The sequence below is a fragment of the Rhinopithecus roxellana genome, chromosome 2 (genome assembly GCF_007565055.1).
Source record: "Rhinopithecus roxellana isolate Shanxi Qingling chromosome 2, ASM756505v1, whole genome shotgun sequence".
In the NCBI taxonomy this organism is placed as follows: Eukaryota; Metazoa; Chordata; class Mammalia; order Primates; family Cercopithecidae; genus Rhinopithecus; species Rhinopithecus roxellana.
Window position 1 is genome coordinate 88909278 of NC_044550.1, and position 14107 is coordinate 88923384.

The 14107-nt window shown below is 40.7% G+C and overlaps 1 protein-coding gene and 1 pseudogene across 6 annotated transcripts in view; one reads left to right on the top strand and one right to left on the bottom strand.

The window, feature by feature from the left end:
* Positions 1–1005: 1005 nt before the first annotated feature.
* LOC115896298 lies at positions 1006–1159 on the bottom strand (annotated as a pseudogene).
* Positions 1160–3662: 2503 nt separating this feature from the next.
* Positions 3663–14107, top strand: part of FNIP2 (folliculin interacting protein 2) — a 137293-nt gene continuing 126848 nt past the window's right edge. For 5 of the 6 annotated variants that reach the window (XM_010383116.2, XM_010383137.2, XM_010383146.2 and 2 more), the window contains exon 1: positions 3663–3991. In XM_010383116.2, coding sequence (XP_010381418.2) covers positions 3885–3991 — 107 coding nt within the window. In that variant the 5' untranslated portion in view covers positions 3663–3884. The remainder of the gene's footprint in view (positions 3992–14107) is intronic. The other variant, XM_010383129.2, reaches the window with a different exon arrangement.

Here is a 14107-nt window from a genome sequence, read left to right on the forward strand (position 1 = left end):
ATCAAAGTTTTCAAAAGCACTGCTTTTTGTTTATTCAAGTGCAAGCAGCACAAAGGTAATGATAAGTTGGAATCATTAGAGATGTATTTGAGGCTGGGTGTGGTGACTCACACCTGTAATCTCAGCACTTTGGGAGGCTGAGGCAGGTGGATTACTTGAGGTCAGGAGTTCAAGACCAGCCTGGCCAACATGGTGAAACTGTGTCTCTAATAAAAATACAAAAAATTAGCCGGTCGTGGTGGTAGGTGCCTGTAGTCCTGGACGGTTAGGCATGAGAATTGCACCCAGGAGGCGGAGGTTACAGTGAGTCGAGATTGCGCCACTGTACTTCAGCCTGGGTGACAGGTTGAGACTCTGTCTCAAAAAAAAAAAAAAAAAAAAAAAAAAAGTATTTGAAGCCTGGAATCAATAGTGATGATTGTGCTCCTGGTTCATATATGCTAATTGATAAGTAGTCAGTTCCGTTCAAAGAACACTATCCACTTAGGGTAAATAATCCTTCAAATGCAGGAAAATATAGAATAAAAAACGGGTTTGCTATATTTAAATTAAAAATTTTTTAAAGAATTATTTTTCACTACTCCTTTAATCTTAGTTTTGTAAATGATTTGCAAAATGACTTAACGGTATGAAAAAACAGAACCAGGACCATTGGTGACGAGTATTTTCTCTGGCATATTGAGAGAGAAACAGATTGGCATTATTTGTCTCACATAACAAGCAATAAAGAAGACAGAAAACAAGAACCTGCCTCAGCCTCTTATAGACTGGTCTATAAGAAAATAGAAATATTATCTCACCTAATGGAGAGTGTCAGGTTAGGGTAGAGGGACTGTGGCTCAATAATGCCATCAAGGACCCAGCTCGCTTCTATGTCTCTTTGCCACCTCCAGTTCTGGTTTCACCTTTAGTCTTGTAGCAAGATGGCATTAGACCTAGACATATAACATCCAAAGGAAGACAAAAAACCCACCTCTCTCTCTCTCTCTCTCTCTCACTTTCTATTAAGAGTAAGGAAACTTTCCAGAATTACTCCTTTTCCTACAGCTCCCTTCTCTCTTGCCTCCTGTTAGGAATAAGGGTAACAGGTATTACACAGGCTACAAACTGATAAGAACAGATACTACACTTGATCTTAGCCAAAAGGCTGAGAAGCGATACAGGCTACAAACAGTATCAATGCCAGTATAATTGCAGAAGCAGAACTAAAATGACTTACATAATACCCACGAATTGAGAACTGTCACCAGGACTCAGAATGGACTGGACTAAGTAAGTCAGCCCTTTACAACTTCCCCTTTCCCATTTTAGTGTTGTTCTGTCATCTCCAAGCATTCAGGATATTGTCTTATTCCCTGCTCCTCTTGACAGCTGCATACAGGAACAGCCAGCTGCTATATTTTCCAAGATAGGGTGAGTGGGAAGAGGTGAATAAAGGAGATGTATGGAACTGGGCGATGGACCACGTGACCAGTTCTGGAGACTGAGATTATGACAAGCCTCCGGGACCAGGCAGTGACCAATGGATGATGGGCAAAAGATTGGGTTTTTGTAGCGACTTTGAATAGTCAAGAAAAAATAAAATAAAATGAAAATAAAAAACAAGAAGACTGGGAGAGCTGGCTAGAACTGTCTCCCAGAACTTTTTTGGCTAGGATTTTTGTATACTTTAAAAATCCAAAGCAGAAGGTGTGACCAGAACCAGGATAAGGAAGAATGCGATGCTGAGAGGAACCGAAGGGAGAAAGAGGGGAGAGGGGAAGCATTTTTGTTCCTTTTGTCTCCTTTAACTGAAGTCCTAGCTTTAATAGTTTTAAATACACACTCTTCCTTTATAGTTGCCCAGTCAAAACCAAAATTGAAGATGATGGCTGGAGCAGGGTATGATTTTTTAATTGCTTCTTTTGGATGATCTTGTCTATTTGGACTGCGTTGGAACCAAAAGAGTCCTAGGAAGTGAGGAAGGAGGCACAATATGTCAAATTCCTCTTCTATATGCAGTTACAAAAGCTGCTAGGCTCATGAGGAACATGCAGATTTTAGTCTGGAGAATAAAGGACATTTTCTGACCAAGGATGGAGTAAGAAAAGGTGGTATGTTGCTGGCCATAGTATGACCTGGGACTGTGTCTGAAAGTCACAACGTATAAAGCCAATACCTTCTATACAGCATCCTGACCAACACTGGCAGCCCTATGAGGTAAAGGCCTTCAGTAAACAGAAATAGCAAAGTTGCAAATTAGGGTTCTGTGTACACTCAATTGTGCAAAAGGATGATTGCTCATCAGGATAAACACTTAATCCACCATTTTAACAGTAAAAGTCTGAAGGAAACAAATGACTAAGTTTCCATTTCTACCACCTTTCTCTTACCTTTGTGAAATTTCAGCACATTATTCACAGCTAGTTCCCAACCAAGTCCAGAAACTACCACAATTGAAAAGAAAATGCAAAGTAAAATAGGCCCAGAATAGGTTCTTTTGATTACTTATGTTTTTGGAAATATATTTCCCTTTCTGAGTCTCCAAGAGTCCTACTCTCAACAAGTGTAAGAGAGCCCAGGTGAGTCACTGTTCACTACTCATGGGGAAGCTAGAAGAGGCATGGTTGGGATCTTACTAACTTTATCTCTATTTCCCATCATCAAAAAAATTCGTGAAGCCCAACACTCTAAAACATAGATTAAGAAGTTGCTTTGAGTCTGGTAACGTGTCCTACACTGGCTGTTTAGAGCCCTGCACCATCAATAATTAAATTCCAAAGGGGACTGGGGTGGGACAGGGCAGAAAAGTGGACTCAAACACACGAACTCCTCCATTCCTCAAACCAAATGTCTGCCGCTGATATACCTTGATTGTTAAATATGTATTAGGAAAAACAATCCCTTGTTATAAAATATCTTAAGTTTCTAAATCTATGTAGTGAGTTCCGTGTGTGTGTGTGTGTGTGTGTGTGTGTGTGTGTGTGTGTGTCTGTTTTAAAGGGGGGGCTTAACATTTCAAATGCAACTTCTTATATAACCATAGTATGGTGGCCCAAGACGTCAAACAGAACAAATGATGGATAAACACTTTAAATTTTGTGAAAGCCTGGAGGAATCGAATCTGGATATAGAGAAAACCTGACAAAACCTTGAGTGCTATGTGATTCAAATCACAGCCCACCGAAGCGGTCACCGCACGTACCAAGCCCTCTCCCCTAGCACACGCCTTCTGTGAACGGGCTCTTCTTGTACCTGAACAAAGCAAGGACCCAAGTTCAGGGGCTTTGTCTCTAAAGAACAAAGATCGGCCTAGCTGCATGCTCGCTATGCGAAAGAACTCAGGCTCCGTGGGAACCCCACGCCACTCGCGGAGCTGAGCCCCGGCTGCCACTCCCGCCCCTCAGGCCCCTTTAAGTGCCGCGCCTGCCCCAGTCCGCGTCCCCCGCGTGCCCGGAGTACTGGGCCGCCCGCCCGCTCCGGGCCGCGCCTCCCGCCTCCCGCCTCCCGCCTCCCGCCTCCCACCTCCCACCTCCTGCCTCCCGCCTCCAGCCGGGGTTACGTGAGCCCGGGGCGGGCGGCCGCCGGGCCAATGGCCGCCGCCTGGGCCTCAGCGCTCCTCCCGCGCCGCCGCCGCCGCCGCCGTGGGGCTGCGGGCTCCTCCCGCAGGAGATAACTGTCAGCGCGCGAGGCGGCGGCGGGCCGGCTCAGTCATATGACCGGCAGCCGGCAGCTCCGGCGCCGAGCAGAGTTACTCAGCTGCAGCGGCCCCGCGCTCCCGCAAGGCTGGGCGGCCGCGCCGCCGCGATGGCCCCGCCACCGCGGCCGCCGCCCCCGGCTGCGCGCTGAGCCGCCGGCCCCCCGAGCGCCACGGCCGGAGGTGCGGCGGCGGCGGCGGCGGCATCATGGCCCCGACCCTGCTCCAGAAGCTCTTCAACAAAAGGGGCAGCAGCGGCAGCTCCGCGGCGGCGTCTGCCCAGGGCAGGGCTCCTAAGGAAGGACCAGCCTTTAGGTAAGAGGTGCCGGGGGGCTACTCTGGCGCGGGACCCGAGTTGGCTTCGGTGCTCGCCGGGGAGGGGACGGGTAGGGGAAGGGGCCGGGTAGGGGAAGGGGAAGGGGCCGTCCGGGACGGCTCTGCCCATCGCCGGCACCTGGTCCCGGGCTTGTCAGCGTGGACGCGCCTGATCCGAGTGTGGCTCCGGACTCTCCGTGACCCTTCCTCCCTCTCTTCCTCCACAACTCGGGGTCCTTCCCCATTTCAGAGTTCTCTTGTGTTCCTTGGGGTTCCCAGGCGTGCGCTTGCTTGGCTGTGGCGACGGGAGATTCTCCGGTTATTGGGGTGAACCCCTTCCGGGCAGAGCCGCCTGGGCGCCTCTGCGGGCCCAGCAAAGCTGTGAGCTGTCATTTTGAGGGCAGCTCCAACCTATTGTGTTACGTGACAGTGTTTTGAAGTTCTGAAGGAGCAACAGTCACGAAAAAGGCATCTTTCTTCTTTCTTGCCATATATGACAAGCTCTCAAACGGATGAATGAAAGTATATAATTTCCACATCATTTGGAAGGTTGAAGCCGCATGATGTGTGGAAAGGGGGAGTAAGATGCAATTATGAAATTTCCGAGATTTCAAGTGATCAAAGCTGATAATGTATGTTTAATAGATTTGATCTCTCGAACACATACCTTTGAATATTGATAGCATTATGGGGAGCTTACTATCTAAAATGCTTTATGTTGATTTCAGTCGTTTACTTTTCTAACAATGCGGTGAGGTAGTCCCATTTTACAGGTGAGGAAACTTAAGAGTCACGGAGAACTTAGGCGGCTTGCCCAAAATCCACAGCTGTCAGTGGTAGAGCCTGTGTTTTGACCCAAGCAGTTTGACCACAGATTCCAGTCTTTAAAATCCCTATGCTATTCTGATTTCAAGGGCTAACTTTTAAAAGATGCCTTAAAATGTCCTATATTGCTTTTGAGCACAAGTATGTTGAGAGGTTTATTTGTCTTTAACAATTTTTCAGCACATTTTAAAATTGAGCATCAACTCCCAATTCTGACACTCTTCTAGGTACTTTTTGGCCAAAATGTCTTGCAAAAACAGTTCATTGTTAAACAGATCTAGACCCAGTATAATAAACCTTTTAAAAGTTCGAAGTGAAACTTTGAAATAAATTCTGAATTAAGTTTTATGTTCTAGATTTTGCTTTTCTTGAATTCCATCATTGAAAACAGTCTCTCACTGTGGTCATGTGAAAATTAAATAACGTGTGTGTGCGCGCGCGCGCGCACGCATGGAAGGCATATTGTGAGGACTTTAAACTCCCCGAGTTAAATTCTCATGTTTTCTTTAGGCTAACGAGCCTTATAATTTGAGTGGGAATTCTATGCCTTTTGCTAGGCTGAGTACTAGTGATGCCATGTACTTCTCAGAATGGTAGAATTACTTCGGACCCAAGGTGTGTAATTTCGTCCCTTCCCTCTCTGTAACCCAGACTTTATCAAGGGTACAAAGCCTGGAGCGGAAGAGGCATGTGGTGTTACAGGTGTCTGTATGTTGGCAGCTTTTGCCAAGGACATTTAAAGCCATTTGAATGCAGGAGGAGATAGTGGCGGTTACACTGTCATTGTTTTCTGTGCTCCTTGCCCAGTTGCCGACCACCATTTCTTCTATCCACAAGTTTGACTGAGTGTATTTGAACAAAAAAAATTGGGGCTATATTTAGGGCTTTGGGCCATATTAGGGAAATGGATTCCCACTTCGTGGAAACATTTTCAGTAGTGTTCTGACTTCTCATTTGTGTATAATGAAGAACAGAAAATCGTGCCAAGTACGGTTTTTTTTTTTTTTTTTTTTTTTTTTGACCTCGTTAGGATTTTCTACAAGTATTTGAGGTCGATGTTTTTGGAGAATTTGGGATCCCAGTTGAACATCCTACTTGATGAGGGCCCCCTTCAATAGTGTCCCTGATAGAGGTCACCATGGCAAAGAAAGTAAAGTAGCAGATGTGAGCAAGGATGCTGGAAGATGGGAACAAACCATCCTGTGCTCACCAGACTGACAAAGGAGACCCCAAGCAAGTCTTTCCTTTTGCTCTTTTCACCTGGCTTAACTCTAAGATGCTGTGTAGCTGGCCTGGGGAAAGCTTCCAGGAAAACTTTTCTCTCTACCTAAAAAATTGTGAACCTTGTTTCATTTTATCCAGATTTTGCCAAATAGGAGCTGGTATGTACTTCGGGGGGAACAAGGTGCCTTATTGCAGGGCATTAGCTGCCCTTGGGAACCTACCTTGTAGTTGAATAGTTTTAGAAGTGAAGGTAAAACGCTTAGATTAAAAATCAAGTATTCCTAACATGAATTTGTATTCTTTAGTGCATTTAAATACAGGATGTAACTTGTTTATCTGGAGATTGAAAATTCACTGAGGATTCAGGTAGACTTTTGGGGCAGTTTTTTAATGTATATGGGGGAAAATCTAAGATCCAACTTTTTGTTTTAGAGTTCGTATATTTTCTGTTTCCATGATGGACTTTCACTGGTTATTTTAAACTTTTCTCAGAATTGTTTTGCCCTTGTTGTTAGTCATTTTACTCTTGTGCACTTCCTAGTCCCTTCGCTGGGCTTATGACTGTTCTCATTCCTCCAGTTTTTACACACTTGATTAGAGAGGAAATCTGTTGTCCAATATAACTAGTTTGTTGTCCAATATAACTAGTTTATCTCCCAGGTCATTTTCAGGACTTCATGCTTCCTGGCATTTCATCTAAAAACAGGATCATCACAGTCAAGATTTCTTCTGGAGTATTTCCTTTAGGATCTTGACAGAAAGCCCTTTTCATAGCTTTGAGGAAACAGGTTGCTAGGAAAACAAAAGAAATCACGATTGATCAAACTTATGTGTTTGGGAGTAGTTAAAAATGCTATATGATTATGGTATTTACATTTGAATAATGCTTTGTACCAGAAAATAAATTAGGATCCCCCCAAAAAAAATGATGTGTGCAGTGACTCAAGTCAGAAACAGAATTATATTCTTGGTTACCTAGGATTTAAGGCCAGGACGTTTTCAAGCCATGCTATGCCCAGTGACTGACAGATGTGGTTCAAGTTTGAAGCGTTATCTTAAAGTTGTTCTTGCTGCTGCTGTTGTTTTTTCCATGTCTTTTGTAAATTAATGGGGCAGTTTCCCCCTAAAATGTGTATTTAGCAGGGAGGTAAAAAGACCCTGGACTATCAGATGTTTTATTTTGGAGCAGTTAAATGAAGTAGGGAAGCATATATATTATCTGGGATATGAAGAACAAGTGAAGGCATTGCAGCTGCTTGTTACCTACCTGTGTGAATGCCAGAGAACAGTATACCTAAGGCCAAATGGCCTAGTTAGTGCTAATCCCCACTGTTTTGGTAGAACAAATTTAATCTGTTATAGAGTTAGTATAAGTGTGATGTAATCCACTTATCAAATAGCATCTGATGCCTCTGTGCTTGTGGCTTGGTGCTCTACCTGTATAAATCCAGGCAGGACACCCATGGTCTCACCTACTGAAGTTTACAATCTAAAGGACAACAGATTGTACACCAAGTTGAGTAAATAGCAGACCACACACTGGAAACTATAACAAACAGGTAAACACTGATAAAGAGTGGATTTTTATATAAGCACAGAATTGAAAACTTACTTGCTGTTCTTGTGCTTGGAGTGATTAAGGGCAGGATTGTGATTTACTCTCCCCTCATATGGAGGGAAATTACTCAGAAGTTCTTCCTCCCCTCCCACTAATAAGTCTCCAGATGCAAGTATTTCTAATGAGATTTGTTCTGAGGTAGGTTGGAGAATATTTTGGAAAAAAACAGTTTTGTTCTAGGACACTCAACATTTTTAATGCCAGTAACGTAAAACGTGACGTATAAATAGCGGTTTTGATTTCTTTTGACTACTTCCTAAAAGAAAGTCTTTCTGTAGATTTTTCTTGCTTGCTGCCTTGGATCTACTGGCATACTCCTTACGTCATATCTCCTTGTCCTGCAAGATACTATGCACTGGTTAGTGATTTTTTCAGAGGTGAAGAAGGGAACCCTTCCTTTGAACGCAGTGAGTTCTATTAAGAGCACTTGGAACACAGATTGAGGAGGCCATTGATTTAGCCCTGCCTACTGCACCATGTTGATGTGAGACTCCACAAGACTCCATTTTTCTGATCCTCAGCTTTGTCATTTGTAAAGTGACAGCATCAGACCTATGAAATAGAGTTGTGGTCAGGAGGTAATGAGTTTGAAAATCTTTTGAAAAGAATAGCATGCAATACAAAATGATTTTAAGTATTACCAAGCATCTTTTTTTAGGTCATGGAGTTCAGTATTATTCCTGTTGAGGCTTTATGAAAATGGAACGATTTTTCAGAGGCCGTTTTCTTTCCGTAGCTGAGAGACTTGAGACAGAGCTGAAGTGAACTGTTTTCGCTTGCGTATTAGTTTTTTAACCTTGATGCAGTCAGTCATGAAACAGAGATCTTAAGTTTTCAGAGAGGTCTTAAAGACGTTCAATGGGCACTCACTCAAACCTGGTAGAGATGACGGGGCATCAGAAAGATTCTTAGAAATACGGTGTGTTTGTTTTTTCAAAGTTATTTGCAAATTTTTATTATCAAGAATAAAATCGCATTTAGCCAAAAAAGGAAATTGGTTAAGCAAAATGATATAGTCGCACAATGGATGACATTCTATAGCAGCCGAATCATAATTTTATACACAGACACCAAAACACACAAAAATGTTCTCAATAGAAGTAAGAGCAACTCTAGTAGCCTGACTTCACCACTGTGCAATCTATGCATGTAACAAAATTACACTTATACCCATAAATTTATATAAATTTTAAAAAGTAAAAGCAAGTTATAAATTTATGTGAAAAACATTTAAAAATAGGAGCGATTATGCATGTGCAGAATAGGCCAGCAACACTCTACACCAACATATTATAACAGTGGTTGCCAAGAGGTAGGTGAAAATTTTATTTTAATTTTTTGTGTTTTATTCTTGTTGGTATTTTTGGATTTTGCTCTAATGAATTTGTGTTACTTTTGTGATTTGGATTATTTTAAACCTAAATATTCTAGATTATTTAACTATTAGATTATTTAACTATTTAAAGTAACTTAAATAGCATTTAGCATATTCTACACCATGAGGTAATAGAGTAAGGATAATGTTTATAGAGAAACCTGATTTGAATACATTTCTTCATAGAATCTTTCTTCTTCATCAAAATAACTGTTAGCTCCTATTATTAAAAGTAGTATGTTTGTTATGAAGTTTAATGTATTTAAAACCTAAATTTGTTACAAACCTCAGAGGCCAAGTTAATTGGCGATGTCAATAATGATAGGAAATATGTATGTGCAAAATGTTTAGTAGTTTGACAGGGTCGCTACTTCACCTGAGCTTCAGAGCCTAGTGTAGTCTTCCTGAGGGCTCAGAGTACAGTTTAGGAGCTGCATGCAGCTCAAGCTTTATTTGAAATATGTTTAGAAAAGACTGACACAGTCCTTTGGATTTTGAGGGAATGTGGATAAGAGGGCTGGATTAGATGTTTTAAAAGCTAAAACATGTAGTTATAATTTTAAGTCCTGAAATGTGAATTTGTCATATGATGCATTATTATTTGATTTAGTGGGTGGTACTAAGAGATGGATGGAGGCATATGGTCTTTTAATGCATGGAGGAGTATACAGCTCCAAAAAGAGCACTGGTTTTTGTTGTTGCTTCAGGTTGTGTTTCTTGTGGTTTGCCTGTAAGGTCAGCCTAAGGAAGCTACTTTGCCATTGAGTTTCCTTGGAAATGGAAGCTGTAAAAGATTGTCCTTGCCGTCATGAAATACTTTGGCTGCCAGCATGAACTCCTGGTGGGTGAATCTGATTTGGGAACTGGTAATGTGCTTTATTTCTCCAGCCACTGTTTTTCTTGGTGTGGGTGAAAAGAAACAAATGTTTTATACTGATTGTACAAGCCCCTTGGCTTAGTGTGAATTGTTAGGCCTGCACTATGAGATCATGTACTTGGCTGTAAAAGTAAGTCTTTCCTTTGGATGTAAGAGTGCTGAAATATTTGGTGAGTTCCTACTTACCAAGCATTCTTTATCTCAGATTTGTGAAAAATGATTATTATGTAAAAAAGGAAAAACAGGATGGACTTTTCCAGCTAACTGGCCATGTAACAGTGATTTCCCTCAATGCCACCCCATCTGTAAATGGAACATCCATGACTCACTTCTCATGGCCACACAGACACTTTTGTAACCAGTGCTTGAATGGGAGGGTGGGATGGGGATGGAAGGAGATGGGCTGGCACCCCACTTGTGTTCAGCCAGAATCTGTCCAGCTGCCTTTATAATGGACTTCTGAAAAGGACAATGTGCCTTCTCATGCATCATGCTACATATTTTTTTTTCCTTATTGCACTTTCTGTTTGTGCCAGAATAATACAGTATATTAAGCGCAATAAAATGTAGCCATTAATACTATAATGTTGTGGATAAATGTTGTATAGCAGAGTACTCTTTCTGTTATATAAGATTTTAGTATCAGCATGAGTCTGGATCCCTGATTATCATATTTCTGTCTCCTGAACTGTGTGCCTTCATTTCTAGGAATTATTTTTCTAGTTATTTGTCCCTGTAAACTTGTTTAATTTGTAGATTATACTCTAGAATTTGTGTCCATCATAGTGCTATAAGAGATTTATATATTGGTTTAGACGATGATTTTATCACCACACCTAAGACTTTTTAATCATAAATAAGAGATTTCTGTATTTGATATATATCTTTAAATAAATGATTGGGTGTTTGGTTATGTACTGATGTCTAATTGAAAATGACAACCAATTCATGCAGGATATCTAAGTGAGAGTGAGCACTGAGGCAGTAGAAATTCATCCCCCAAAAGCTGAGGGGGACTAATTGAGAACCTATGTATCTGGTGGGGACCTCAGCCTGTTTCCCAGTAAGGACAGTTGCATGTTGTCATGGCAACTCTTCACAAGTTGGAGACAAGTTAGACGTTAACCTGCACATTCCTCAAGAGATGAAACAGGTGTTGATTTACGATGTGTTAGGAAGCAGCAGCAAATTCACCAGTCCAGTTGATTCTGTCTTTAACGCCTTATAATACTTCAGACTGCCAACTCTCTCTCTAATATGCCTGGAAAATTGGACATTTTCTTTTTTTGTCTTATAGTCAAAACCTTTGGGGTTATGGGGGGAAAAGTATATTATCATTCGGTTCTTCATTAGCTGTCCTCACTCAAGTTCTTTTATAAAATGTGATTAAAAAATAGTAACAAAAATACCTTTTAAATTCAACGCCACAAAGTCTTTTAAATTTAAAGCATACATCTGAAATAACTGTGAATGAAACAGGAGGACATACATGTGATAGTTACAGCATGGCTGTGAGAGTTCTTCTAAATCCTAGCCTTGCCATTGTATCTCTGCTTTTAATGCAGTGCTTGGCAGGAAGTTGGCGTTTAATAAATACCTGTTGAATGAATGAATGCATTCAAGAGTTTTGAACACTGATAATCCATAAACAGTCTCTAGTATTCCAGAATCTGATCTCTTGAAATATTTCTTGATGTTTCTAGCATGCATTTTGACATTTTAGAAAATGAATCTTGTTACAGATGGCTCAAAGAAATGTCCTCCTTTTTGTCAATATTAGTGAATTATTTTTCTGGTATCAAAATGATAGGGTAAAAGTGCTCTAACAGTTGATTGATCTGCACCCCCACCTCCCTAAGAAAACCTTTAAGAAGACACTTGCTTGAGTAATATATCAGAGATCCAGTTATGAAATCCCACAGCTGTCAGAAATGACCTACTGAAAAATGATTTAAATATTTATGAAGCTATGAAATTGTTAGCTGTGGGTTGATGATGTAGAACTCTTCTCTGTATACTTTTTAGATTCATTTGAATTCTTGTGTGGCTTGCTAAAACTGAAATACATTATGGAATGAAATGAGCAAATTGGTTCTCTCAAATTTAAGATAATAGTACACTTAATTGTGAAAACAATATTGGTATTCTGAACCCTGCAAAGACTATATATTTGCATGTTAAATGAAGTAAGCACTTTAGAAAAAAAAAATGGAATCATCTCTGCTTTCTATGTATGATTTTTCTGTTTGAGAAACTAACTTAGAAATGGATTTGTGAATCTGACATGTTCTTTAAAAAGAATGTGCCAGACTAACATATTAATGGTGGCCTACACTGTGTGAGGAGGTGAGCCATGAGTAAACATTTTCTCCAAGCATATGAGGCAATGACTGTTTGCTTTAGAATGGTACATTGAGTAAGTTAGTTGCTAGGACAGAAGGAGACAGCCAGAACTACTGGCCCTGCCCTGCACAGAGGGCAGAGATGGACCCCTGGTAGCCACTTGGTGCTGAGTGTGCAGGCTCCATGGAAGACCCTGTGGATGCTGGTAACTGGCCCCACAGTGGGGTTGCCATACATTGCTTCGCGCCATGTGTACCTGAGAAATTGCTTTTACATGAAATTGTGATTTTAAGATTTTTTTCAAACGTATCTGGTTAAAAGTTCATGTAAAATATGTTGAAATATAAGCCTCCTACTTCACACCCCAATCCCTCTTCCCAAAGGCTACCATTGCTGTACCAGTTTCTTTCGTATCCTTTTAGAAATACTCTATGCAAATATAAGAAAAGAAATTCTTTCCCTCAGACAAAATGGTAGTTGCTGCCTACACTGTTCATCATTTTGCTAAAAGTTGCTTTGTATTCCTTTGAATAAATGCATATATAACACTTAACCCAGTAGTTCTCAAGTCTGGTGAGACACTAAAGTCACCTAGAGAGCTTTAAATGCCCAGACTACTTCTCAGAGATCTTGATTTAATAGATCTGGGCTGGGGCTTTATGTTTGTCTTTATGAAACTCTCCCTGGGTAATTTACGTGTGCAGCCAAGCACACTACAATAGTCTTCCCTTATCTGAGGTTTCACTTTCTGCTGTCAACCTCAGTCTGACAATATTAAGTCGAAAATTCAAGAAATGGACCAACTCTGGGTGCGCTGCCTATGAGTTTGCTCTGCCAGGAGCAGTACCATTTAAAAAAGAAGAAAGAAGATTCCAGAAACAAACAATTTATAAGTTTTGAATTGCACACCATTCTGAGTAGCACGATGGAATCTCCACTGTCACTTCATCTTATCACATAGGCATTTGTCATCTCACATCATCACAAGGAGAAGGAGGGTGACTATAGTACGATGAGATATTTCTTGAGAAAGAGATCACGTTCACGTAACTATGACTATAGTATATTAAAATTGTTCTATTTTATTATTAGTTATTGTCGTTAATCTCTTACTATGCCTAATTTATAAATTAAACTTTATCATAGGTATGTATGGGAAAAAGCATAATATATACAGGGTTTGGCATTAAGCACAGTTTCAGGCATCCACTGGAAGTCTTGAAAGGTATCCCCTATGGATAAGAGGTGACTACTGTAATTTTAACCAGTTTTCTACTGATGGTGTATTTATTTTCAGTCTTTATTGTTAGAAATGGTGAACTTCCTGGTTGAAAGATTCTTGTGCATAAGCTCAAGTATATTTCCAGGATAAGAACCCAGGATGGAATTTTTGCCAAATTGCACTCCAGAGAGGTTGCACCTGTTTATACACCTACCAACAGCATATGATAATGGCTGTTTAGTGAAGATGATTTAAAGTACCCTGAAGAAATAGCAGTGATAGGGTGGTGGAGAAACTTGAACCCTAGATCATTCTTGGTAGTTGTTGATCACTTGTCTAGTTCAACATGTGTGCAGATTGTTAAACTCTTTTACAGCTCAGTTTGGCTGTGCTTTCCACACTTAAAAATGCTCATACATTTTTGACTCAGTAACTTAAGAGAAAAAACTTCTGTGCATGAAAATGTTTAAAAAACAAATGTTTGTGCACAAAGATGTTCTTTATATATTATCATTATAATGTTAAATAAAAGGATCATAACAATTGTCCAACAGCAGGAAAGTATCTAAATTGTTACGTCAGCTTTGTAGGATAGTAATGTAATAGTTAAATGATTATAAAGACTGTGTTAA